This window comes from Lacerta agilis, chromosome 15 (assembly GCF_009819535.1).
Source record: "Lacerta agilis isolate rLacAgi1 chromosome 15, rLacAgi1.pri, whole genome shotgun sequence".
In the NCBI taxonomy this organism is placed as follows: domain Eukaryota; kingdom Metazoa; phylum Chordata; class Lepidosauria; order Squamata; family Lacertidae; genus Lacerta; species Lacerta agilis.
The window spans coordinates 43,629,211-43,655,386 of NC_046326.1; the positions used below are offsets into that span (position 1 = coordinate 43,629,211).

The 26,176-nt window shown below is 52.2% G+C and overlaps 1 protein-coding gene across 1 annotated transcript in view; it reads left to right on the plus strand.

Annotated features, from left to right (window-relative positions):
* Positions 1-202: 202 nt before the first annotated feature.
* SUPT6H (SPT6 homolog, histone chaperone and transcription elongation factor) overlaps positions 203-26,176 on the plus strand; it is a 30,787-nt gene continuing 4,813 nt past the window's right edge. The window contains exons 1-32 of the mRNA XM_033172429.1: positions 203-395; positions 1,063-1,215; positions 1,553-1,623; positions 2,538-2,733; positions 3,143-3,227; positions 3,798-4,071; positions 4,316-4,417; positions 5,705-5,821; positions 6,052-6,141; positions 7,078-7,220; positions 8,071-8,222; positions 9,727-9,825; positions 10,423-10,552; positions 11,514-11,664; positions 12,273-12,427; positions 12,687-12,882; positions 14,232-14,371; positions 14,481-14,598; positions 14,972-15,048; positions 16,273-16,408; positions 17,075-17,212; positions 17,678-17,845; positions 19,338-19,465; positions 20,940-21,147; positions 21,246-21,393; positions 21,771-21,913; positions 22,363-22,503; positions 22,957-23,152; positions 23,723-23,961; positions 24,053-24,166; positions 24,494-24,618; positions 25,625-25,737. Of these exons, the coding sequence (XP_033028320.1) occupies positions 290-395; positions 1,063-1,215; positions 1,553-1,623; positions 2,538-2,733; positions 3,143-3,227; positions 3,798-4,071; positions 4,316-4,417; positions 5,705-5,821; positions 6,052-6,141; positions 7,078-7,220; positions 8,071-8,222; positions 9,727-9,825; positions 10,423-10,552; positions 11,514-11,664; positions 12,273-12,427; positions 12,687-12,882; positions 14,232-14,371; positions 14,481-14,598; positions 14,972-15,048; positions 16,273-16,408; positions 17,075-17,212; positions 17,678-17,845; positions 19,338-19,465; positions 20,940-21,147; positions 21,246-21,393; positions 21,771-21,913; positions 22,363-22,503; positions 22,957-23,152; positions 23,723-23,961; positions 24,053-24,166; positions 24,494-24,618; positions 25,625-25,737 (4,552 nt within the window). The 5' untranslated portion in view covers positions 203-289. The remainder of the gene's footprint in view (positions 396-1,062; positions 1,216-1,552; positions 1,624-2,537; positions 2,734-3,142; positions 3,228-3,797; positions 4,072-4,315; positions 4,418-5,704; positions 5,822-6,051; positions 6,142-7,077; positions 7,221-8,070; positions 8,223-9,726; positions 9,826-10,422; positions 10,553-11,513; positions 11,665-12,272; positions 12,428-12,686; positions 12,883-14,231; positions 14,372-14,480; positions 14,599-14,971; positions 15,049-16,272; positions 16,409-17,074; positions 17,213-17,677; positions 17,846-19,337; positions 19,466-20,939; positions 21,148-21,245; positions 21,394-21,770; positions 21,914-22,362; positions 22,504-22,956; positions 23,153-23,722; positions 23,962-24,052; positions 24,167-24,493; positions 24,619-25,624; positions 25,738-26,176) is intronic.

Here is a 26,176-nt window from a genome sequence, read left to right on the forward strand (position 1 = left end):
GACATGGTGGGTCCACATTCACAAATTATGCAGTCGTGTTTTCTTTTCTCCTAAAAATTTCTGGGCCACGCCGGGCCCTTGCAGTGAGATCTGCTTCCCTTCAGCAGCTAGCCCTGCCCTGCCTTGCCCTCTTGCTTTCTTTGTGTGTGACGGCCTTATCCTTTGTCTCCTTCCCTCCTTGTTTCCTCACAGGTGCTGTAACCCAGCAAGAGAGGGCTTCTTCCTTCGCTGACTTTGGCCCCTTCCTCCTCCTCTTCTCCCCCCCACAGCCCCGTCTATAACCGCAGCCATGTCGGACTTTGTGGAGAGCGAGGCTGAGGAGTCCGAGGAGGAGTACGACGAAGACGGGGAAGTCGTCACCAGGCCACCCAAGAAGTTCGTGGAGGATGAAGACGGTGAGCTTGCTTCGCTTTCCCCCTCGGGTTTGGGAGTTGTGCCAACAGCCTGTCCGTGTGAGTCTCTGCCAGAAAGCTTCCAAGCAGCTGAGGGGGCATCTGGCCTACTCCACGGCAGCAATAACAACCAAGGCTCCTGTGACTCGTTTCGGCTGGCGGTTTTGGGGGGCTTTAGCCGACAAAGGCTTGCCCAGGAGCTGTGCCCTGGCAGGCCAGCTGCATTCGGGGTTTGTTCAATTGGGCACAGGCTGCATCTACAGGCCTTAAGTGACTGGAGGAATGTAATTGGATTTGGGGGCAAGAGGAATGAGCGGATTGAGAAAAACATCCACTAGGTGCCCCAATGTGAAAACTAGACTTTGGAAAGGGAACAGCTGTGTGTGAGCTTCAGGCAAATGGCACGCCTTCGTGGAAGTTTGGTGCTGGCAAACAAACCCCCTTTTATATTTTGTGTTTGTGCATTTTTATGTTGCGAACCACCCTGTGAAGCACAGCATACAAATTTAATAAGTAAATGGATAGATTTTAAAGCCATCTAGGTTGGTGGCCATCACTGTCTCCTGTGGCAGGGAGTTCCATAGTTCAGCTAATTCTTTGCCTCTGCCTCTGAGATTTGCTTTCTCTGCACCTCTGTATATTTATTGTATTGACTTTCTCCCTCTATCAGAGGAGGAGGAGGAAAACCTTGATGACCAGGACGAGCAGGGAAACTTGAAAGGCTTCATCAATGATGATGACGATGAGGAAGAGGAGGAGGAGGAAGAGGCCAGTGATTCCGGAGACTCTGAGGACGATGTTGGTCGTAAAAAGAGGAAGCGCAGTAAGTTATTGGGGGGGGGGGCGTCAGTAACAGGCAGGTCCTGTCAGTCTTCATTCTCTGTGCCAGCCCCCCTCTCCAACCTGGGTCTCTCTGGATGTTGTGAACTACAACTCCCATCAGCCCCAACTAGGCCAGATGGGAGTTGTGGTCCACACCATCTGAAGGGCAGCCCTGGGTCATTTGTCCTCAATGAATTCCACCTGCCCATAGCGCCACCTTCTGCCTGACCTGGGTGACGCATCTTCCCCCCCCCCCTGCTCTCCTCCTTCCCACCAATCTTTTCCAGCTTCCGTTTCTACTTGTTTGGGGTCCTGACTTTCCATTTCTCCCCCTCTAGATTTTGATGACCGCCTTGAGGATGACGACTTTGACCTCATTGAAGAAAACTTGGGTGTCAAAGTTAAACGGGTGAGTAGCACGTGGCACTCTGGTGATGGTTTGAGTGAGCAAGGTGCTCTCATGTCAGCTATCCTAATCTACTACTATTTCGATTTGCTGGATCTATTTCTGTAAAGGGAATGGCTTCCTCAGTCACCTCTCCCTCAGGCAAAGTCTTCTGCCACCATGCAGTCTGAGAAGGCTGTGCTGGAGTCCCTCTCCGCCCTCCAGGTGTGCTGACTGGGACTGATGGGATTTTTTGTCCAAAATGTCTGGACGGTACCTGGTTGGGGAAGCCTGGCCTCAAAGTAGATGGGGTCCCAGAGCAGCCTGGCTCTTACCCCTTATCACACACCTGTCTTTTGTTTGGCTGAGGTGTGGACCTCAGTGTCTGGCCAAACGATGGGGGTGGAGATGCTCCTTCAGGTATACTGGGCCAAGGCCATGTGGGGCTTTAAAGGTCACCAACACTTTGAATTGTGCTCGGAAACTTCCTGGGAGCCAGTGTAGGTCTTTCAGGACTGGTGTTATATGGTCTTGGCGGCTGCTCCCAGTCACCAGTTTAGCTGCCGCATTCTAGATTAACTGTAGTTTCCAGGTCACCTCCAAAGGTAACCCCACAAAGAGCGTATTGCAGTAGTCCAAGTGGGAGATAACCAGAGCATGCACCACTCTGGCGAGTGGTCACAGCGTGCGTACCAGATGGAGCTGGTAGATAGCTGCCCTGGACAGCAGTGGGCCTGCCTTCTACTACATCTTGAATGATCTCTAGGCAGGGTAGAGGCCTCCCTTTACAGGCAACAGGGTTAGGAAAGACGGTGTCCCTGATAGGTTGTGTTGGGTGTGGAGATGAGGGGCTGACTGTTGAGTCCCCAGAAGGTGTGGGGAGTCCCTGTCTCAAGGGGCCCGCAGACTGGTCAAACAACATGCATTCCGCTCGGCAGCAAAAATTCAGGCGGGTGAGGAAGATGTCGGATGATGAGGATGACGAAGAAGAGGATTATGGGAAGGAGGAGCACGAGAAGGAAGCCATTGCTGAAGAGATCTTCCAGGATGGGGAGGGCGAGGACGGGGGAGAGGGCGGCGAGGGCCCTGTTGCCGCAGCCGAGGAAGAAGAGGAAGAGGAGGAAGATGAATCTGGTAGGTATTGATGCTCACTCCCCTGGGATACTGGATGAAATGATAGGAAGGGCTGGGAGTTGAAGGAAGGTGTTCAAAGGAGCCAGTGGCAGCTAGTGGCCTTTGGAAAGATTCAGAAGCCAGCCTTGGGGACAGCAGTGGAGCTCTTATCTAACATTGGAGCAACATATTTCTTATTTCATTAAATTATTTTGCTCAAGCTGGAGCCCCCATGGCAAAGCAATAGTATATTCCAGACTGGTGTGAGGAGGAGACCTCCCTCCCCCCCCCCCCAGCTGAATGGGGGACCCCTGGCAGAGATGCACCAGCAACTGGGCCTAGATCGATCACTGGTCGAGACAAGGGTGGGGGGAGGGAAGCGCCAGTTCCAGCCACCCCTCTGAGCGGCGGCCATTGCTGTTTCTTCCAGACATCGATGACTTCATTGTGGATGACGATGGGCAGCCTCTGAAGAAGCCCAAGTGGAGGAAGAAGCTCCCTGGATACACAGACGCGTAAGTCGGCCAAAGGCCACGGCCCTTCTTTCAGGTTCTGGCTGCGGGGAGGGAACCACCACCAAAGGGAAATGTTGGGTGTAAGGGGTGGCGTGATAGCCATCTGCAAACACCCAAAGGGCTGTCACATGGAAGATGGAGCAAGCCCGTTTTCTGCTGCTCCAGAGGGCAGGACCCAAACCAAAGGTTCAAATTGCAAGAAAGGAGATTCCAGCTAAACTTTAGGGAAAGAGCTTCCTGAGGGTAAGAGTCATTTGACATTGGAACGAAGTGGCACAGAGGATGGTGGCCTCTCCTTCCTTGGAGGTCTTAAGCAGAGGTCGGATGGGCATCTGCCAGAGTTGCTTTAGCTGCAATTCCTGCATTGCAGGGGGTTGGAATAGATGACCCTTGGGGGTCCCTTCCATCTCTACAATTCTGCAAAATGCTTTTCCTTGCAGTGGCCCCTGGAGTTGCCCAGCTCGCTCTTTGTGGGCGAGTCAGCTGCTGCCCTCTGTCCTTCCCCCACCCCTGAGACAGGGAGGGTCTTCTTGAGATGGGTTGAGTGATAGTGTTTCTGTCGTCTCCCAGTGCTTTGCAAGAGGCTCAGGAGATATTTGGAGTGGACTTTGACTATGACGAGTTCGAGAAGTACAACGAGTACGATGAGGAGCTGGAAGACGAGTACGACTATGAGCCCGAAGAGACAGAAGGGGAGATCCGCGTCCGGCCCAAGAAGACAACCAAGAAACGCGTCAGCCGCCGCAGCATTTTTGAGATGTATGAGCCCAGCGAGTTGGAGAGCAGCCACCTGACTGACCAGGACAATGAGATCCGGGTGACTGACATGCCCGAGAGGTTCCAGGTGAGGAGACCTGCCTGTCCGGTCCATGCTTCTCCCTCCTCACCTTCAAGCTGCTGGAACTACCTGCTGCATTTAAAGCAAGGGTGGGGGGGACATCTGTGGCTGCCCCCCAGATGTTGCTGGAGTCTAGCGCCCATCACCCTCATCCCTGATCACTGGCCCTGCTAGATTTCTGGGGATGTAGAGTCCAGCAACATCTGGGGGCACAGATGTACCCCTTTGCACTCTGTTTTCCTCCTCCCAGCTGCGCTGCATCCCAGTGAAGAATGCCGAAGATGATGAGCTGGAAGAGGAAGCCGACTGGATCTACCGGAATGCTTTTGCCATGCCCACCATCTCCCTGCAGGTGAGGATCTGCTTGCAGTGACAGCCGCTCTTGGAACGCTGTGGGACATGTCTCTATGTTGTTGTTGTTGTTTTGTTATTACCCCTCCACTCCAAGGTCCCAGGGCAAGTTGTAGCCTGCAAAACAATATTGAAAACAATGCAAGGCAACTTAACAGCCATAAAATTCAGATGGGTTTTGTCAAAAGACGTGTGTCTTCAGCATCCTTTGGAAGTTGTATAATGAAGATGCCAGAGACACACCTCTAGGGCGGGAGTTCTACAACTGAGGGGCCACCACAGAGAAGACCCTCCTTTGGACTGCCACGCCCCCTAAACCTCTGAGGGCAGAGGGAGTACCAAAAGGGCCCCCTTTGCCAATCTCAGCACCTAAGGGGACAGTAGGGAAGGAGGCGGTCTTTCAGGTATTGGGGGCCTGGGTCATTTAGAGCTTTAAATGCTAACATGAGCACCTTCAATTGGGCCTCAAGGCAAGCTGGCCACCAGTGCAGCTGTTTCGAAAACGGTTTGCATGAGAATTAAATGCAATCTCAGGTGGTAGGTAGTCTTGCTGCTGCATTTTGGACCAACACTAAGCATGCAGAGCCTGCAATATTGAAGAGAATTAATCGCACTTCACAGCCTTCTGTTGAGGGCTGTGTTTTTTGCCAGCTGGGCATCAACAGGGCTGAGGTTCGGCTGTCTGTGGCACACAAGTATGGTAGTCTGTGAGGTGGGGGCTTTGTTGAGGACAGTGGAACAGGGGGAGATATTTGACATTAAATATATAATTACAGTAAACAATTGGCTTAAAACAGCTAGTTTAAAACACACGTCAAACTTAGAATCTTAGAACTGAAGAGTTGGAAGGGACCCTGAGGGTCATTAGTGCAACGCCCTGCAATGCAGGAATATGTATGTGGCCCATATGGGGATCGAACCCATGACATTGGCGCTGTCAGTAGCATGCTGTAACCAGCTGAGCTAACTCTCAGCCTACTGGTCTCACTAAGTTTTCCCGAACAAAAAATATGTGTTCCAGCTAATTCTATTTAAAATTTAAAAATATAATTAAAATCAGCAGCTGAAAATGCATGTCAAACCCACATGTCTTGATAGGCTGTCCTGAACAAAAATATTGTTAGCAGGTGCTTGAAACGAGTACGGTGACAGAGTCTGCCTGGTGTCAATAGGCAGGGAGTTACAAAGGGTGGGTGTTGCCATGCTCAAAAGATAGTACAGTATTTGTTCTATGGTTGTAAGAAACGTCTGTGTCATCTGATTCCCCTGCCTTCTCCTTGCCCCCCAGGAGAGTGCCGACTACCTGGACCGCGGCCAGGCCAGCAGCAGCTTCAGCCGCAAGGGCCCCAGCACCATCCAGAAGATCAAAGAGGCCCTGAATTTCATGAGGAACCAACACTTTGAGGTGAGCTGGGATGGGGCGGCTGAGCTGCTTCCTTGAGGGTAGATTTCTTTCATTGGTGGAAGCTGGAGTCCAAAAGCACAGCCACACTGACAGGGGCCGATGGGAGTTGGAATCCCTAATCCCTGGCAAGTGGCCGGGCGCCGAAGCCTGCCGTGAACAGGAGCGCTGCCATCCGTGAGCCCAACCTCCTTGGGTTTAATGGGCTTTCTCCATTTCCCCCCCCCCCTTAGGTTCCGTTCATCGCCTTCTACAGGAAGGAGTACGTAGAGCCAGAACTGCACATCAATGACCTGTGGCGAGTGTGGCAGTGGGACGAGAAGGTGAGGCTCCCAGCCTGAGACGGTGATTCTGCTCTAAGATACTTGCTGTTATCACTGAAATGGGAAAGATGGAGCGGACACAATGGATTCCTCTTTTTTTAAACAGTAATAGGGAAGTGCATTTGTCTGTAGCCGCTTGTTGGTGGGAACTTTGCCTGAGAAGATCCTCCCTGGCCACCATAGAAAGGGCCGCCATTTCTTTTAACAAGTAACAATATATATCTTCCTTTGATGTCACTGAGCAAGATCTCTGTGTGAGGGGGAAATGGGCCCTGTTCTCCTGTCCAAAAGGTCTGTGCCTCCTAGATCTCTTCCCTCTGCAAACTTTAATGACCACGACCAGATTATCGGGTGCCGTGGGGTGTTGATGTTCATAAGAACACTAGAAGAGCCTGCTGGATCAGGCCAAAGGGGACCCATCTAGTCCAGCATCCTGTTCTCACAGGGGCCATTCAGATACCCGTGGGAAAACTACACAAAAGCCCTCTCCCTCCTGTGGTTTCCAACGACTGGTGCGCAGAAGCATGGCTGCCCCTGACTGTTGAGGCAAAGCCGAGCCATCGAGAGCCCCTCTCATACATGACTCCCTCTACAGAGCCAGCTAGCTAAGCCCTTTACTTCGCTTCCAGCATGACCCTGGCCGGGAATCTCTCATTCCTTTCCCTCTCCCAGTTTACTGGCCTTTGCAAGAAGTGGGTGTCCAAGCCTCCCCACCGTTGGAAGGAAGCCCCCGCCCCCTGCACCTTCCATGTTCAGACCCACTACTATATTCTTGTGCTTGCCGGCCAGAGGGACCTCTCTGGCTCTGCTCTGGCACTTGCTGCTTTCCTTCCTCAAGGAAGTTAAGTCGGTGGGATGGTTCTGAGAAGGCAGTCAGGTGACCCCATCTTTCTTTCTTTCTTTCTTTCTCTCTCTTCCCCCACCTCCTTGCCCCAGTGGACCCAGCTGAAGATCCGTAAGCAGAACCTGACCAGGCTCTTTGAGAAGATGCAGGCCTACCAGTACGAGCAGATCTCTGCGGACCCAGACAAGCCTCTGGCAGACGGCATCCGAGCCCTGGACACCACCGACATGGAGAGGTACCGTCTTGCCTCAGAGCTGTTAGGCCAGAACTTCAAGGCACAGCAGTGCCTTGCCTCAGTGGAAACACAAGGTTCCCCCCTGGTCAGCTTGTCTGCCTGTCTCTTCCCGAGAGCCTCGAGGAAAACTGTCTGTGTCTTCCTTTCTTGACTAGGACTGCCCTTTTGCCATCAACTTTTCTTGTCATCGCCGTGATTTTGAACTCTGACAAGAGGGACATTGCAAGTAGTTGTAAGGAGGGTCTCCTTACATACAATCGTACCTTGGTCGTCGAACGGAATCCATTCCGGAAGTCCGTTCAACTTCCGAAAACGTTCGACAACCATGTCACGGCTTCTGATTGGCTGCAGGAGCTTCCTGCACACAATCGGAAGCTGCGCCTGATGTTCGGCTTCCAAAGAACATTTGCAAAGCGGAAACACTCATTTCCAGGTTTGTGGCATTCAGGAGCCAAAACATTCAAGTCGCAAGGCGTCCGGGATCCAAGCTACAACTGTACTTAAGAACTGAAGAAGAGTCTGGTCCCTGGATCAGGCCCAAAGTCCAGTACTCTGTTCTGACATAATCAACCAGGGACTCTTGGTTGCGATCCCTCCTGCTACGAACCCTTGCGAAGCCAAGCGAATTCTCCATTGTTATTTTGACTTTTTGAAAATCAAGTTATTGTCGTCAGTTCTTACTGATTGCTTGTTCTTTCCTTTTTGTTAAACCACTTTTGAGTTTTCTTTTACCATCAAGCAGTCTTACAGATGTTATGAAATGAAATCTGTTTATTGTGGCTCCTGCCAAATGTGTGTGTGTGTGTGTGTGTGTATTTTTAAATGCCTTCCCGTGCTTCTCTTTTGGCAGGCTGAAGGACGTGCAGTCCATGGATGAGCTGCGGGACGTGTACAACCACTTCCTGCTCTACTATGGCCGAGACATCCCCAAGATGCAGAACGCCGCCAAGGCAAGCCGCAAGAAGCACAAGAGGGTCCGGGAGGACGGCGAGGAGGAGGAAGGTATTATGTGGGTTGCAAGAAGGGGCTGCCTGGTTTCTAAGGCGATCGTCTCCACACTCCTCCCCCCCCCCCCCGCGGTGCCTTCACTGCAGGGCTGTCTCTCCACCCTCCCCTCTGAGCCTGTCTTTCTGCACATGGTGGTGGGGCCTGGCTCCATACCCTCCCTGGGCCAATTGCTGTGGGTCGCAAAAGCCCTGAAACTGGGACGCTGCCACAGAGGCTGGCACTATTACTGGTAGTTATGGTTGCTTATTTATTTAGAAAATCTAGATATACCACTCAACATGTTTGGCAAAAGAAACAACAACAACCCAAAAGCCCTAACCAGTGAGGTGAAATCATTAAATGAAGATCTTTTTCTAATTAATAATCAAAGTATTAACTTTGCTCAAGGCTAAAAAAGACTTGCCTGCAGGTTAGAAGGGCAAAAGCCACTTAAATGTGCATTGAAACGTAAGCATCCGTAATTGAATTGTGGACTGAAACAAATGGCAGCAGGATGGTGTCCTCCTGGGCGCCAAGGGAGCCAGTCTGCATCCCCTCTGTTCTTCTTCCCTTCCTTTCGCACCAGAGGTTAGTTCAGCCTCCCCCCCCCCAGGGTTTTCTCTGGGCATCCTTGCCCTCTGAGGCATCTTCACAGCCATCCTGCCTGTTGGACTGGTGGGTGTTGTAGTCCCAAGTCATCAGGAGGAGCACCAGGCTGGGAATGGTTGCGCTAGAGAGACGAGATGCTCATGGTGAATCTTGCCCCTTGCTGGGTGGGGGGGAGGAGGCGACCCCTCTCACTCTGTCAGGGGGGCTCCCATTTCCCTCCCTTGAGATTTCTTGTTTGTTGATTTCTTGGATTTATATTCCACTTTTCCTTCAAGGCACTCTTAAGTGGCGTACATGGTTCTTCTCCCCATTTAGTCCCCACAACAACCCTGAGGGGTAGGTCAGGCTCAGAGGCAGTGACTGCCTTCCAAGATCACCCATGGCTGAGTTGGTGAATTTGAACCCTGGTCTCTCCTGGGTCGGGACGTGGGTGGCACTGTGGGTTAAACCACAGAGCCTAGGGCTTGCCGATCAGAAGGTTGGCGGTTCAAATCCCTGCGACGGGGTGAGCTCCCGTTGCTCGGTCCCTGCTTCTGCCAACCTAGCAGTTCAAAAGCACGCCAGTGCAAGTAGATAAATAGGTACTGCTCCAGCAGGAAGGTAAACAGCGTTTCTGTGCGCTGCTCTGGTTTGCCAGAAGTGGCTTAGTCATGCTGGCCACATGACCCGGAAGCTGTATGTCGGCTCCCTCGGCCATTAAAGCGAGATGAGCGCCGCAACCCCAGAGTCGTCCGCAACTGGACCTAATGGTCAGGGGTCCCTTGACCTCTCCTGGGTCCTAGTCCAACACTCTTAACCACTGTGCCACAGTAGCTCTCTGCTGATGGTCCCAGTGTGTCTGCCCTCTCCTGGTCCTCCCCGGTTGTCGAGCATTTTCCCAAGGGCCTCTCTCTCTCTCCTCCTCCTCCAGGCGAAGGGGAGGACGTGGAGGACGAAGAGCAGAAGGGGCCGGAGCTCAAGCAGGCGTCTCGCCGGGACATGTATACCATCTGCCAAGCAGCTGGCCTAGGTAGGTAGCAGCTCCTGCGCTCCCTCGGCCTTTGCAGTGAGTCACTTCTCTGCGTCCGCCATTGGAGGCAGCCATACTTCTGAATCCCAGTTGCTGGAAACCTCAGGAGGGGAGAGGGCTGCTCTTGCACTCGAATCCTGCTTGCGGACTTCCCTTGGGGGCATCTGCTCGGCCCCTGTGACGACAGGAAGCTGGGCTAGATGGTGATGATAATAATAATAATAATAATAACAATAATAATTTTATTATGTATACCCCGCCCATCTGGCTGGGTTTCGCCAGCCACTCTGGGCGGCTTCCAACAAAAGATTACAAATACATTAAAACATCGGTCATTAAAAACTTCCCTATACAGGGCTGCCTTCAGATGTCTTCTAAACATCAGATAGTTGTTTATTTCTTTGACATCTGGTGGGAGGGCGTTCCACAGGGTGGGCACCACTACCAAGAAGGCCCTCTGCCTGGTTCCTTGTAACTTCGCTTCTCGGCGCTGGACCTCAGTATCCGGGTTGAACAATGGGGGTGGATGACTGACAGTTAACCCCAGCAGGGCTATCCTTATATTCTCATGACTAACGGTTGCTGTCGTCCACCTAGATGGCTTAGCCAAGAAGTTTGGGCTGACCCCTGAGCAGTTTGGGGAGAACTTGCGCGACAGTTACCAGCGCCACGAGACAGAGCAGTTCCCCGCTGAGCCCTTGGAGCTGGCCAAGGATTACGTCTGCAGGTAGGAGCCCTGGCTCAGGTGTAGCACCCTCCCGGCTGGGGAACGGAGGCTCTTTGACCTGTCCTGCCTCAGTTTCTTTCTTTGGGAAGGAGCTCAAAATGTATTGGTGTTGGGCGTGTTCGTTTCTTGTTTTCCGGGCTCTTAAACTTTTCTCGGCTGATTCAGTTGTGACTTGTGTGACCGGGTTGTGCTTTTTAGTTGACAAACATTGCTTTTGACAGGGTTTGCTCCTACAGACGTCTGCTTTGCGGGTCTCTTTTGCATTGGCATTTACTTTATTTAAATGTTATTTATTTGTTCATTTCGTTAAAACGTATACAACAGTTGATTGTGAAAAAACAACACAAAGCAGACAGACCTCAAAGTGTGTACAGAAAAAAAGATAAAGCAGTAAAATTATTGATAATAACAATTAACAGCAGTAACGTTAAGGCTTTTGGAAAGCTAAAATAGCAGTAGTCTAAAAGCAGATTAAAACTCGCAGCAACTTACCTAAACCTCTGGGTAGGCTTGGCTAAACCGGAATGTTTTCAGTAGATTCCAAAAAGAGTACAGCAAAGGCACCTGCCTGTTTGCAATAGGCAGGGAGTTCCAAAGTGTTGCCACACTAAAATATTCTTACAAATGCGGAATCTGTAGCAGCGCCAGCTCCATCAGTTGAAGTGGTCGAGTGGGCGTAAACCACACGGGTTAAAAGTCCAGAAAACATTGCAATTAGTTTAAAAATATCAGACACATCGGTACAGAAGCTAGTTGGCAAAGCCTCTTGGGTTTGACAGGGCTGCCTGAATAATGCACATTTTTAGAAGGCTTCCTTCCTGTGGGTGGGCTGTGATGAAGACGGAGACGGAAGGAAATGGGTGGGTGGGTGGGAGTTGTGAATAACAGCTGGAGGCTGGAAGGGGGTGATCCTGCTCCCTGCCCTGACCCAGCCGTGCCCTTGCCTTGGCACTCTCCGCAGCCAGTTCCCCACCCCGGAGGCCGTGCTGGAAGGGGCCTGCTACATGGTGGCCCTGCAGATTGCCCGCGAGCCCTTGGTCCGGCAGGTCCTGCGCCAGACCTTCCAGGAAAGGGCCAAGATCAACGTCGCTCCTACCAAGAAAGGGAAGAAGGTAAAGCGCACCTGCCTGGGTGGTGCCTGGGAGGAGGGAATAAGGGCCCCTGGCAACCGGGGGGGGGGGATCTGATGCCAAGGCTCTCTCTGCTGCAGTGGTGGTGGAGCTGTTTGGCTTGGGCTCTGGAGAGACCCGGGTTCAAATCCCTCTTCGCATGGATGTCCCCAAGGCCCAGCCAGTAACTCTCCAAACCTGTTTGCGGCACACTTGAAAATTCACAGTTCAGCAAGCAAAGGCTTACATTTAAAAGTTGAGCAAGCAGGAGCTGTGAAAGAAAATGTGGAAGAGGAAGTGAAAGACCATGGCAGAATCTCTCTCTCTCTCTCTCTCTCTCTCCCTCTCTCCCCCTCTCCCTCTCCCTCTCTCAGCCTGGTCCTAGCTCACAGGGTTGCTGTGAGGGTGGCGGGAGCAAGAACCTTGAGTTTCCTTGGGTTGGAGGGAAAGCAGGGGGGGGGGAAAGAGGCAAGCCTTGGTGGTGGAGGGGAATAGCTGAGTTCCAAAAACATTGGCATGGAATTGGGGGCTGTGAGGGTGTCCTGGGTCGGGCTGCTTGGAGTGCTCCTGAGTCGTTGCCTTCTCTCTCCCTCCCCTCCTCAAACCGGCAGGATGTGGACGAGGCCCATTATGCCTACTCCTTCAAGTACCTGAAGAACAAGCCTGTGAAGGAACTGCGGGACGACCAGTTTCTGAAGATCTGCCTGGCCAAGGACGAGGGGCTCCTGACCATTGACATCTGCATCGACATGAAGGGCGTTGAGGGGTGAGTCTGAGCCGGGCGTCACTCTTCCCCCCGCTTTGTCGCCGGTGGGTGGATCTTGGGTGTCTTTGGGTGGGTAGTAAGTTGCTCAGTGGCAGATCATCTGCTTTGCTTGCATGCAGAAGGTCCCGGGTCCAATCCTGGCATCTGTCTCCCAGCCAACTAGCGCCCAGGGGCCTTGACTGCCTCCCAGTAGAGGGAGGGATGACGTAGCCCTTATGGCTAGGAGCCACTGAGCGCCTCTCTCCTCCTTCCTTTCCAGCTACGGCAACGACCAGTCCTACTTCGAGGAGATCAAGCAGTTCTACTACCGTGACGAGTTCAGCCACCAGGTGCAGGAGTGGAACCGGCAGCGCACCTTGGCCATTGAGCGGGCGCTCAACCAGTTCCTCTACGTCCAGATGGCCATGGAGCTGAAGAACAAGCTGCTGGTGGAAGCCAAGGAGTTTGTCATCAAGGTAGGTGTCCAACACTGCCCACCCCAATCCCCCTTGGCTTAGGCTCCTTGCTGGCAGGCAGCTCCTGCTTCTAGCAATCCTAGAATTGTAGAGTTGGAAGGGACCCCTTGGGTCATCTAGTCCAGCCCCCTGCAGTGCAGGTATCACGGCTGAAAAATCCCTAACACCTGAGTGGGTGAGCAGGTGCAGGTGAGCAGGCTTTTTTACTGCAGGCTGGGGGTGGGGTTGCATTTGGCATCTGAAAAATCCGTGTTTTAATTTCCCCCTCTTTGTTAAGCAAAACGTATGGTGAAATCCCAGGGGAGTTTGGAGGAGACCCTCTGTGCCATCCAGTTTTCCACTTCCCAGTGCCAAAAAAAAAAGTCTTTGGGAAACATGCATTGTGAATGCAGAATAAATGCCTGCAGAGCAGATGTGCATTATTCTGTCCGGCTTTGGTTCCAGGAAATAAGAGCCAGGTGCGCCAGGTGTGGCGGCGGCAGATACTCTGGTCCTTTTCTCAGTGTGCTCCAGAGACGGTGCCTTGCTTTGTATGAAAGAAGGAAATGAGCATTTCTTTTTGCGTATTTAATATTTTACCGATTTTTCTGTTGCGGGGAAATGCAAATATAGCAAAAAGAAATAAAAGTTAAATTTTAAAAATAAATAAAAAGACTGTAAAGTGCTACAGCCTGGTAGGACAGAAGTATAATTATACAGCACTGCTCCAAAGGGGTAATGAAGACATACAAGGATTTCCTTTACAAATGCTAAAAATATATATAAACATGAAAGTATTTGCCAGCTGTGAATGCCATCATTAATGACGATAAAGGTTCTGTAAAGTCTTGCATGAGCCAGATGTTTGCCTCTACAGGTGACAGTGGGCGACTTTGTGTTTCGAGTATTTGCACCAGAGATAAAATTGCATCATAGAAGTGGTTCCCAATCTTTTTGGGGGCCACAGCCCCCTCAGATCCATAAAGTCATCCCCAGGGCCCCCTGCCCTTTGAAAAACATCATTCAGAACAGCTGTTTGCACGACCCACTAATAACACAATGAAATTCAAAAGAGTAACAATTAACTGGACATTTATTCATAATCCAGTTAAAACTATTTAATTTAATTCAGCAAAGCAGAAGAACTTTGTCCGGTGAGACCAGCCTTTCATAGCTTTCCCACCTCCAGTGCCCCCCTAGGGAATTCCACCACCCCCTTTGGGGACCACTCTCATGCAGCCCAAAAATGGTTCTTTGAGCTCTGCCCTTTAGATACTTCCTGAGGTTCTGCCAAACCCTCCCATCCCGGGTCCAGGTGGAAGTTGCTTCCGGGGCCTGCCCCTGAGCCGCCTTCCTCCTTCCTCTTCCAGGCTTGCAGCCGGAAGCTGCACAACGCGCTGAAGGCGGCTCCCTACCGGCCAGACCAGCAGGTGGAGGAAGACGACGACTTCATGGACGAGAACCAGGGGAAGGGCATCCGGGTGCTGGGCATCGCCTTCTCCTCGGCCAGGTACGGAGGCAGCGTGGGGCGGCTCCTTTGCAGAGCTGCGTCCCAAACGCCCTTCTGGAGTTCCCTCCCTGCTTTTCTAACGGTGTATCATTATTCCCTTTTCTTACAGAGACCACCCTGTCTTTTGCGCCCTGGTGAATGGGGAAGGGGAGGTGACGGATTTCCTGCGCCTGCCTCATTTCACCAAGCGAAGGAACGCCTGGCGGGAGGAGGAGAGAGAGAAGAAGGTGAGGGGAGAAGCTGAAGGCCCTCGCAGGGTTGTTGTGGGGATTAAATGAGTGGGCAAATCACGTAAAAAACTCCTTGGAGGAGGAAATGGGATATAAATCCACCAAACTGAACAATCCGCCCATAGGCTTGCTGGCCATCTGGGAATCCCACACAAACCAGGGGGGACGGGGACCCCTCCCCCCCCCAACTCCCTGGTAGAAATTTGAGCCCATCACAAGTCCTGCCTGCATATTGGCTGAGAGGGTTTTGTTCCCATCACCAGATCTCCTGCTTCCGCAGCCTGCTTCGTGTGTAAAGTCGCAGTAAAGTTGTGTGTGCCTGGCATCCTTTGTGCCTCCCTCACTCTCTTCCCCCTTTCTCTGCCCTCAGGCTCAGGATATCGAGACCCTGAAGAAATTCCTGCTCAGTAAGAAGCCCCACGTGGTCACCATAGCAGGAGAGAACAGGTGAGGCAGCTGAACCTCCAAAGAGCCGGGCTGCTGGATCAGGCTCAGGACTCCTCTGATCTAGTGTCCTGCTCTCACAGCGGCCTGCCAGGTGCCGCTTCCTAAGCACATTCAGCCCTCATCCCTTGTTTTTAAAAAATATTTATCTCCTACAACGATCACGACTCCAAGCAGCTTTCTGCATACTTTGAAACAGCCAGCTGGAGTAACTGTGTGTACAGGGCCTCCTCTGCTGCTGCCCCTGAGCAGTGGAGCTCCCTCCTGCCTGGGTCTTTTTGAGGGCTCCCTTGGCCTTACTGACATTTGATTTTCTTTCTTTTTATTTCCTTTGGGTTTCTGCTTGATGCTTTTTTTTTAATCATCTACTCCTGGTTTATATTTGGTGTTTTCTTTTTTTGTTTTCGGATTGGCTGCTTTAAATACTTGTTGCAAGCTGCCTTGAGTACTTCTGCTGCTGCAGCAGAAAAAGAGGATATGAATGTTTTAAGAACAGCAGAAGTTTGCTCAGGAATGAGCAAGTAGCAGCTCAGTGCCAGGGGATGGGGGACCTTTTTCACCCTGAAGGCCTCGTTCCCTTCGGGTTTTTTTATTTTAAAATATTTTTTTATTACAAATTTGCAACAAATTTTAACATAATCAAAAATGCAAATTACATTTACATTTCAAAATCCCCCCATGACTTCCCCCAACTTCCCTTCCTGGTTTATCACTTATTTATTTCTTCTGCTTATAATATACATCTTATACACTAAAATTAAAGTTATACATTATTAACCTTCTTTTTCAACCTTTTAACCACATATTTATATTTTCTATTTTTTAAATGTAAGTGCTGGCCATGTTCCCTTCTGGATGCAGCCTGCCAGGGGCCACATGCCGGGGTGGGTGGGGCCAGAGGCAAAATTGGGAGGAGCAACAAATGTAAACTCTGCCTTTGCATGGTAGACTAGTTTCTCCATTCAGAAATCCCTTTGCATCCTTCATCCAGAGAAATGAGAGGCATCATCAGGGTCCAGCCGGGCAAAAACACTCAAGGGCCGGTGATGGGGTGTGTCCTGAGGGCCAGATAGAAAGGTTTGGGGGGGTCATCCTTTATGTAGAGCAAACAGGGACAGGATGCCTTCTGCTGCACAGCTCCCTTTTGGGGGGGGTCAAGATGCCACACGGGTTGCAGCTGTGGCCAAGCTCTCAGCTGTTTCCTGCTTCCTCCTCTCCCTTTGCCAGGGATGCCCAGATGCTGATCGAGGACGTGAAGCGCATTGCCCACGAGCTGGACCAAGGGCAGCAGCTCTCCTCCATCGGGGTGGAGCTGGTGGACAATGAGCTGGCCACTCTCTACATGAACAGCAAGAAGTCTGAGGTGAGCCTGGAGACACTCCCCCCCCCCCATTGCCCAAACTCGGGACAGTTGCTGTCCCCTGCCTGAAACCCTGGAGAGCCACTGCCACCCAGGGTAGGCACTGCTGAGCTAGGCGGACCAAGGGTCTCGGAATGAGGTACCGTAGTTTTCCATGTATAAGATGAGGTTTTTTGACTTTTAAAATATGTTTAAAATTGGGTGTCATGGAGGGGACAGACAATAGGTGGTTTATGTGCCGTGCGCGATTGGCAGCATTGGTCGATCTATGGGCAATCCTCCCCCAAAAAAGCTCAACAACAACTCTAGGCAACCCCCCCCCCCATTTTCTTAATTTTGAGTCCTCCAAAATAGGGGGTGTCTTATACATGGGGGCGTGTTATACACGGGGAAAGTGTTTTGTTTTATTTGTGGTTACAGTCCAGCAGCCTTCAGCAACACAGCAAATTTGAAAACTACACACTTATTAGGAAAACTTTTTCCCGGTCTTGATGTCTGCTTTTATTTCAGTTGTTTGAATCGTTGTTAATGTTGCTGATTCCCCCCCCCCTTTCTTATGATGCTATACCTTATTGCTGTTCGTATTATTTGGATGTCATGGGAAGCTGCCTCGCGTGTGGTTATGAGAGGAGGGGGGTCTGAACCCCTTCTGGCGCGATTCTCTTGCAGGCCGAATTCCGGGATTACCCCCCTGTCCTGCGCCAGGCCGTCTCCCTCGCCCGGCGCATCCAGGACCCCCTGATTGAGTTTGCTCAGGTCTGCAGCTCCGACGAGGACATCCTCTGCCTCAAGCTGCACCCTCTGCAGGTAAAGGCCACCGGAAGGAGCTCTCCTGCGGAAGGCTTTAATCCGCTTTAACTGGTTTCTTAATATTGTGTTCTTAAATTGTTGTAACCTGCCCTGGGACCTCATGGAGGGGAAGGCAGGTCAAATAAATAAATACATAAATTACATTCCATTACATTTGTATGCCACCCTTCATCTGCAGATCTCAAGGTGGCTCACAGCACAAAATTACAATATGAGAAAGAGAAAACATAATAAAAATATGAATGAAAACAGCCCAATAAATCCCCCTCCCGCAACACATTTAAAAGGGCATCCTATGTCGATCAGTTAAAGGCCCGACTGAAGAGCAACGTTTTCACCGGGTGCCTCCAAGTGTATAATGAAGGTGCCCTTTGACGAGGGCTGCCCTGTGCCCTGCAGTCTGCCACCCTGGAGCTGAATCTCACGGCCGCGGTATGTGATGGTGTCTTTTTTCCCCCCCAGGAGCACGTGGTGAAGGAGGATCTGCTCAACTCCCTGCAGTGCGAGTTCATCAACCGCGTGAACGAGGTTGGGGTGGACGTCAACCGGGCCATAGCTCACCCGCACAGCCAGGCCCTCCTGCAGTACGTCTGTGGCCTGGGGCCCCGCAAGGGCACTCACCTGCTGAAGGTAAGTGGAAGGCCTTAGCAAGTAAAAGACGGCACTTGCCTCACTCTGCCTCCTGGTAGGAGGGGCCTGTCCTGCTCCCAGCTCTGCATTGCCTGCCTGCAGAAGCTCCCAGGTTCAGTCTCCTTGCCTGAAATGCTGCAGAGCTGCTGGCAGTCGGTGTAGGCGGCACTGAGCTATATGGACCCAATGGTCTTATCTTGGTAGAAGGCAGCTTCCTGTGTTTCTATGTAAAACATCTCTTCATTTAGAATCATGAGGACTAGGGTCTTCCTTTTGCGGGGAAGCAGCTTTAGGTTAGTGGTAGAGCGCCTGCTTTGTATGGGAAGGACTGAATGTCTGAAGCCCTGCGGACAACACTGAGCTACGTGGAACTCTAGGGGAAACACTAGTTTCCTTTACTGGAGGTCAGTAATAAATCCATCTGTGTTTATTTTGTGCATGCAAGGTGGCAGCCCTAATGCGAAAGTCACTACTAAGAATTCAAATGCAGTACAAGCATATGTGTAGCAACAAAAGACCATCCACCGTGCTCCTTCATTACGTGCGCTCAACACAGTCGTAAAGCATCGTTTAGCGACACTAACCAACCAGCAGTTTACCCCTTTAGACACAAACGGCCCCTCTCGTTGGTACTCTGTTTTACACCGCCAGCTATGCAGAAGTGCTCGATCTGCAGTTCTCTTTGCAGCTTCTACGGTATTTGTTGCATTCTCCATCTGCTGATGTCTCCAAATGTTCTCTTTTCTGTAACATGGCTCGATCGCTCCTTTTCAGCCACGTCAACTGTGGCCTTGTCTTTCCCCCTCCTAACAGTTTCTCTTCAGGGCAACTTAACGATTTATCTGTTTTGGCCTCTTGGTATAAGGCAGCCTCCTACACTCGTATATCACGGAAGAGGCCCAGCTCAGCAGGAGAGCCGCCTGCCTCGCATGCAGAAGTTGCCAGGTTCAGTCCCGGGCATCTCCAGCTGAAAAAGGGATAGGCAGGAGATGACAGGACAGGACTTTCTCTGCCCTGGGACCTTGCAGAGCCCCTGCCAGCCAGAGGAGGCTACAGTGGGCTTAGAGGGACATAAGGCAAGAGGACATGGCTTTGAGGCCCTCGCCCAGGCAACCCAACCTCCTCATTTCGTAAGCAGCTCCTTTCTGCCAGGACGAAATGCCTCCCTCCGGAAAGAACTGTGCAACATAATACCCGTTCTGCATTTGTAAAAACTCAAATCTTTTAGTGTGGCAGCATCTGCACTTTGAAACTCCCTTCTGTTTTACCCCAGGCTGTGTTCCTTAAAGCACCTGCCAAAAACTTTTTTTTTATTTAGACGAAGCCTACTTGAATGTCTAGATTGCTGACTTGTTTTTAGTTTTAATTTTTGGAATGTTTTAATTGTTTTTTGCTAACAACCCTGTTGTTTTATTACTTGAGGTTTTCTACGATCAAACAGCGTGTGACTTTTTATGAAATGAAATAAAGGACTGCCCTGTGCCCCTCTTAGATCCTGAAGCAGAACAACACCCGGCTAGAGAACCGGACCCAGCTGGTCACCATGTGCCACATGGGGCCTAAAGTCTTCATCAACTGTGCCGGCTTCATCAAGATCGACACAGCATCGCTGGGCGACAGGTGAGCAAGCGAGGCGGCAGCGGGGTGGTGGTGGTGGTGGTGAAATGCTCAAGAAGGCCGGAGGTTTCCCTCCCTGTCCTTCAGGTCTCAGGTTGGTTCACAGGAAAAAAATCGCAATGTAGAAACACAAAATACACAAGCTCTGCAATCTGCGCAGGAGAGCATAGGGTGCTGCTGGCAGAGACCCCTTTGTGGGGCAGGCTGATCTCTCCTTCCCTGAGGCACCTGCTGTGGGGGACAGGATGGGCATCGCTGGCCGGACAGAGAACAGGATTCTGGGCTGCAGTGAGCTTTTTCCCTGATCCAGGAGCGAGGCTGCCTTAGGCTCTTCTCTGCCAGCAGAGATTCGGCAGGCACCTTCCCTTTCAACTTTTAAATGCCTGCTGAAAGCCCTTCTATTCCAACAGGCCTAGGCAGGCTATTCAGAATCATAGAATTTTAGGGTTGGAAGGGCTCCTAAAGCTCATCTATTCCAACCCCCTCCGATGCAGGAATCACAGCTAAAGGATCCCTGGTCATGGGCCACCCGACCTCTGCTTAAAAACAAAGGAGAATCCACCAGCTTCTGAGGAAGCCCGTTCTGCTGTAGAGCAGCTCTTACTCTCGGGAAGGTTTTCTTAAGGTTTACTCATGAGCTCCTTCCTTGTAACCTGAATCCATCAGTTCGGGGCCTGCTCTCCGAAGCAGCAGAAAACAAGCTGGCATCTTTCCTAGGACAGCCCTTCAGATATTTGAAATTGGCTCTCTTACTGCCTGTCAGCCTCCTCTTCTCGAGGCTAAACACCCCCATCTCCCTCTGTTGTGATTCCAGCATTGCAGGGGGCTGGACGAGCTTAGGGAAGTTTTTAATGTTTGATGTTTTATCAAGTTTTTAATATTCTGTTGGGAGCCACCCAGAGTGGCTGGGGAGGCCCCGTCACATGGGTGGGGTATAAGTAATAGATGATGATGACGACCATTGGGATCCTTTACAATTCTTGGACCTTTCCACAACAGTTCACTGACGTCTGAATGGTTTCAATTGCATGCTTTCATGTCGCTGTAAACTGTTTTGATTACTATTATTTTTTCTGAATAGTGCTATAGATTTTTTATATATAAATAAAATAGAATAGAGTCTGGCTGCTGGATCAGGCTAGAGGCTCAGCATTGTGCCGTCACCGTGGGCAGCCAGATGCCTGTAGGAAGCCCCCAGGTGGGAACCAAACACGAGGGCCCTCTGCCCTCCTGGGGTTTCCAGCAACAGGTCTTCAGAGGCATCCTGCCTCCCACAGCAGAGGTGCAGAGCAGCCATTTTGGCTGGTTGCCACTGATAGCCTTCTCTTCCTCCGTGAATTTGTCTCATCCTCTTTTATAGCCATCCCTGCATCAGGACTTCCTTCTGTTCCAGGGGTCTCGGTCACTTTTGCAAGGCCAGCGCATTCCGGTTTTTCACACCTGCGGCTCAGTCCTTCTTTTCCTTCTCTTTTTGTAGCACGGATTCCTACATCGAGGTCTTGGACGGGTCCAGGGTCCACCCAGAGACCTACGAGTGGGCCCGGAAGATGGCTGTTGACGCCCTGGAGTACGACGAGTCGGCTGAGGATGCCAACCCGGCTGGAGCTCTGGAGGAGATCCTGGAAAACCCAGAGCGCCTGAAGGACCTGGATCTGGATGCCTTTGCCGAAGAGCTGGAGAGACAGGTTGGTGGCGGGAGGAGCCCTGAGGGGGCTTGGACGGGGCGGAGGGAATCTGACCCTCTGGTTTTGATTGGTTTTCACTTCTCCTTTTTCTTTCTCAGGGCTACGGTGACAAGCACATCACCCTGTATGACATCCGAGCTGAGCTGAGCTGCCGCTACAAGGACCTGAGGAGCCCCTACCGCTCCCCCAACTCGGAAGAGGTCTTCAACATGCTGACGAAGGAGACACCCGAGACATTCTACATAGGTAGGAGATGTTCTATATAAGTCTGCCTCTCTCCTCGGCAAGGCCTACCGAGGAGGGGGGGGGCAGTTGCTATTCTGGTGCTTAGGGCCAGAGGAGAAGCTGTGGCATTGATGGAGACTGGGGGGTGCACCCATAAGCTCCACCCTTCCTATCCCATCTATGCCAACTTTTAAACATCTCCAGAAAACTTTTCTATTCCTCTAGGCCTATGCAGGCAATTAAGAGTGCCTCCTGGTTAATGGAGGTCTGCTTTTGACTTTCTAAATATGGTTTATATGTTTTTTATTACATGGCTTTATGTATTCTCACTGTAAACTGCTTTGCGAGAGAGAGACGTATACAAATATTTTTACAAGTAACCAACCTCCCATCCCCAGGTAAACTCATCATTTGCAACGTGACGGGGATAGCCCACCGGCGGCCCCAGGGGGAGAGCTACGACCAGGCGATCCGGAACGACGAGACGGGCCTGTGGCAGTGCCCCTTCTGCCAGCAGGACAACTTCCCCGAGCTCAGCGAGGTAACAGAGCGACACCCGTGTGGTGCGGTGGTTAGAGAGGGTCAGACTAGGACCTGGAAAACCAGGGTTCAAGTCTCCATTCAGCCTCGGAGCTCGCCGGGTGCCCATCGCTGTGTCTCTGCCTAGTTTGCATCGCAGGGTTGTTGTGAAGATAAAAGGAGGAGGCAGAGAACCATATAGACCACTTTGAGCTCCTTGGAGGAAAAGGTGGAATATAAATGCGACAAATGAATAGATCTGTGCCATCAGCAAGTCTCGCTCCCTGGCAGCTGCTGCGATGCTTGCTAGGCAGGGGTGCCTCACCTGCCCTGGCCTTTGGAGAGATCCAGGCTGAGGGCACACATGGCCAGCCAAGCAGCTACTCGTGTGTGTGTTTGCCTGGGTCCTGGTTAGGCAGAGCTCCACTGGCCTTCTTTTGCCGTGACCTCGCTTCCTCTGCTCCGTTCCAGGTCTGGAACCACTTTGACAGCGGCTCTTGCCCTGGCCAAGCCATCGGGGTGAAGACACGACTGGACAATGGCGTGACGGGCTTCATCCCGACCAAGTTCCTCAGCGACAAGGTGGTCAAGCGGCCAGAGGAGAGGGTCAAGGTAGGCCATTTCCCTGCCTCCAACCCCCTGCAGTGCAAGTATCACAGCTAAACAATCCCTGACAGGTGGCCACCCAACCTCTGTCTAAAAACCACCTGTGGGCTTCCAAGGGAGTCCCTTCCACCACTGAACAGCTCTGACTGTCAGAAATTTCTTCCTGATGTTGAGTCGGAATCTCCTTTCTCATAACTTGGAGCTGCTATTGGTTTGTGTCCTCCCCCCCAGAGCAGGAGAAAACAATCTTGTTCCCTCTTCCCTGTGACAGCCCTTGAGATAGTTGGAGGTGGCTCTCCTATCTCCTCTCAGTCTCCTCTTTTCCAGGCTAAACATACCCAGCTCCTTCAACCGTTCCTCACCAGGCTCGGTTTCCTTGCTCCTCTTGGCCGCCCTCCTCTGCACACCTCCCAGCTTGTCTTTCTTCTCCCGCTGACTGCCTGCCTCTGTCTTGCCCAGGTGGGGATGACCGTCCACTGCAGGATCATGAAGATCGACATTGAGAAGTTCAGCGCCGACCTGACCTGCCGGACGTCGGACTTGATGGACAAGAGCAACGAGTGGAAGCTTCCCAAGGACACCTACTACGACTTTGATGCGGAGGCCAGTGACCACAAGCAGGAGGAGGAGTACAAGAAGAGGCAGCAACGCACGAGTGAGTCCGTGGCGCACTGGGGACAGCCAAGGGGGTGGGCTGTGGTTCCAGTCAGTGGGGAAGTGAACAATGGCAAGAGCCTGCTGGATCAGCCCAGTGCCCATCTGGTCCATAATCCTGTTCTTACAGTGGCCAACCAGATGCCCCTTATGGGAATCCCGCAAGCAGGATTCAAGCACCAGAGCGCTCTCCCCTCTTGTGGCTTCCAGAAGCAACTGTGGAGGCAGAGCCTAGCCATTATGGCCACTAGTCAACGATAGCCCTCTCCTGCTCCATGAATTTCTCCAGTCCTCTTTTCAAACGCTCTAGGCTGGTGGCCATCCCTGCTCCTGAGTTCCACAGTTTTAACTTTGCGCTGCTTGGAAAGACTTCCTTTGACCTGTCCCGTGTCTCCCAATACCCCACCGCTGGGTGTCCACAGGGTCTAGTCTTATGAGAAAAAGAGAAAGCTTTCCTCTTCCCGCTCTCGCCATGCATAGCTCGCACTGTGTCCCCTCGAACTCACCTTTCCCCCAAGCTAGAAAGCTCAATGCACTGCCACCTGTTTGCCTCTCTTCCCCCTCCCCGCAGCGTACATCAAGCGTGTGATTGCCCACCCCTCCTTCCACAACATCAACTTCAAGCAGGCTGAGAAGATGATGGAGACCATGGACCAGGGGGATGTCATCATCCGCCCCAGCAGCAAAGGAGAGAACCACCTGACGGTCACCTGGAAAGTCAGCGACAACATCTACCAGCACGTGGACGTCCGCGAGGAGGGCAAGGAGAACGCCTTCAGCCTGGGGGCCACCCTCTGGATCAACACAGAGGTGAGTCCGGAGGCAGAACGCCTGGTGGGCTTGTGGGGACACCCACCTTGGCCCCTCTGCCTGTAACCCTCTCTGCCTTTTCCGCTCCAAGGAGTTTGAGGACCTGGACGAGATCGTCGCCCGCTATGTGCAACCAATGGCGTCCTTCGCTAGAGACCTGCTCAGCCACAAATACTACCAGGATTGCAACGGGGGAGACAGGAAGGTGAGCACACACACATCTGGGCAGAGCTGAGCTTGGGGGCTTCTCTTTTCAAGAGAGAAATGAGCCATGGGCATTCCCTGCCCCTGCGAGTTGGCACGGCTGCTGGGCGAGAGGAACTTCTCAGGGAAAAGAGCCTCACCAATGCCCACCAGATAAGGCCAGGGTGCCAGGTGAGGCAATGCTGTCTGGGCTTCGCAGCGTGTCCAAAAGCCCCTTGACTTCCCCGGGCGGCCATTCAAGGAGGGGAGAAGCCCCTGCTCTGGATCCCCCCCCCCTTCAGAGGCAGCATTGGAAGCCCATTCTGTTACTGCTCTGTCTGTGTGCCAGAAACTGGAGGAGCTCCTGATCAAGACCAAGAAGGAGAAGCCCACCTTCATCCCCTACTTCATCTGCGCCTGCAAAGAACTTCCAGGCAAATTCCTGCTGGGCTACCAGCCACGGGGCAAGCCCAGGTGAGTGCGCCCCCCCCAAGGGACTGGTCCTTGCAGGAACAGGGGAGGTGATGATAAGCTTCCTCTTTGTCTTCCTTGGGGGATCACTTTCCCCTTCCTGCCCACCCCCTACAAACCCCCCTTGGGTTGGAAACTGCTTTATGCCAGGCCATTTCTCCATCTCCTCTGATGCGCAGCGGCTCCCCAAGAAAGAGCACCTTTCCTGATACCTCCTCTGGAGGTGCTGTGGTCCTGCACACAAAGCTAGACTGTGGTGCCTCCCAGAGACCCAAGCCTGATGCTGAAGGGGGTGGGAATGGTCAGGGGCAAGGAGAGGTGCTGTGCCTTCAGAAAGGGCTGGACCATCAGGCTGCAGAAGCTCAGGTGCAGAAATGCAAGTTGTGAAGTCCATCCAGTTCTCAGACACCTGAAGGAGGGCTTGGGGTGCCTGGCAGGATTTTGGTTGATGCCCAGGGAGAAAGAAAGGGACCTTCCAGGTGTGTCTGGACTCCCAGCAACAGAGGAGGAGGAGGAGGAGGAGGATGGGAGTTGGAGCCCAGCAACATCTAGTGCCAACTCCCCGCAAGGTCTGGGCTCTTTGAACAGAGCTGCCATGTTGGGAGAAGGGCTCTTGCTAGTCTGACTCGAAGTGACCCTCTCCACACGAGATGTCTGTCGATTTGCTCATTGCATTTAGAGAACGCTTTTCTGCCTCGGCACCTGAGGTGCTTAACCATTTTTAAATTATGAGAATAGGCAAATGCTGCGAGATAGATATTCTCAGGCCAACTTCAGGAGCTGGTGGCAGGAACTCCCTGGCCTGGCTTTTCTCGCTTTTGCCATCCCTCAGGGCAGACGTGTCTTAAGGAGTCCCAGGAAATGGGGGGGGGTCCCTCTTGGGTGGTGGGTGGCCCGGTCTCCCTGGCCTGGGCCTCATCGCTTCCCACCTTGGGATGACTCTGAGCGGGTGTGTTCAACTCGACAGCCAATGTCACCGGGGGGGGGGGCACTTCCTCTCTCCCCACAGGATTGAGTATGTGACGGTTACACCCGAAGGCTTCCGATACCGCAGCCACATCTTTCCCACGGTCAACGGGCTTTTCCGGTGGTTCAAGGATCACTATCAGGATCCTGTGCCAGGTAATCCCAGCCCCAATTAGGGGACAAAATCAGGGAGAGCGCGAGTGTTGATGCGTTCCATGGGGCTGCGGGAAAGGCACCCACCATGAACCAGAAATGCCACCTCGGACAAAATAGCACATCCTCTCCAGAGTTTCAGCCGCTGGGGGGCAGAAGACGGGCTTGATGGCCCCTCCAGCGTCACCCTAGAGCAGGCATCCCCAAACTGCGGCCCTCCAGATGTTTTGGCCTACAACTCCCATGATCCCTAGCTAACAGGACTAGTGGTCAGGGATGATGAGAATTGTAGTCCAAAACATCTGGAGGGCCGAAGTTTGGGGGTGCCTGCCCTAGAGCAGTGGTGGGGAGCCAGTGCCCTGCCCCCCCCCCCATTATGATATTGCTGGACTTCTTCCTTCCTTCCCATTGGCCACGCTGGCCGCAGGGGCAGATGAGAATT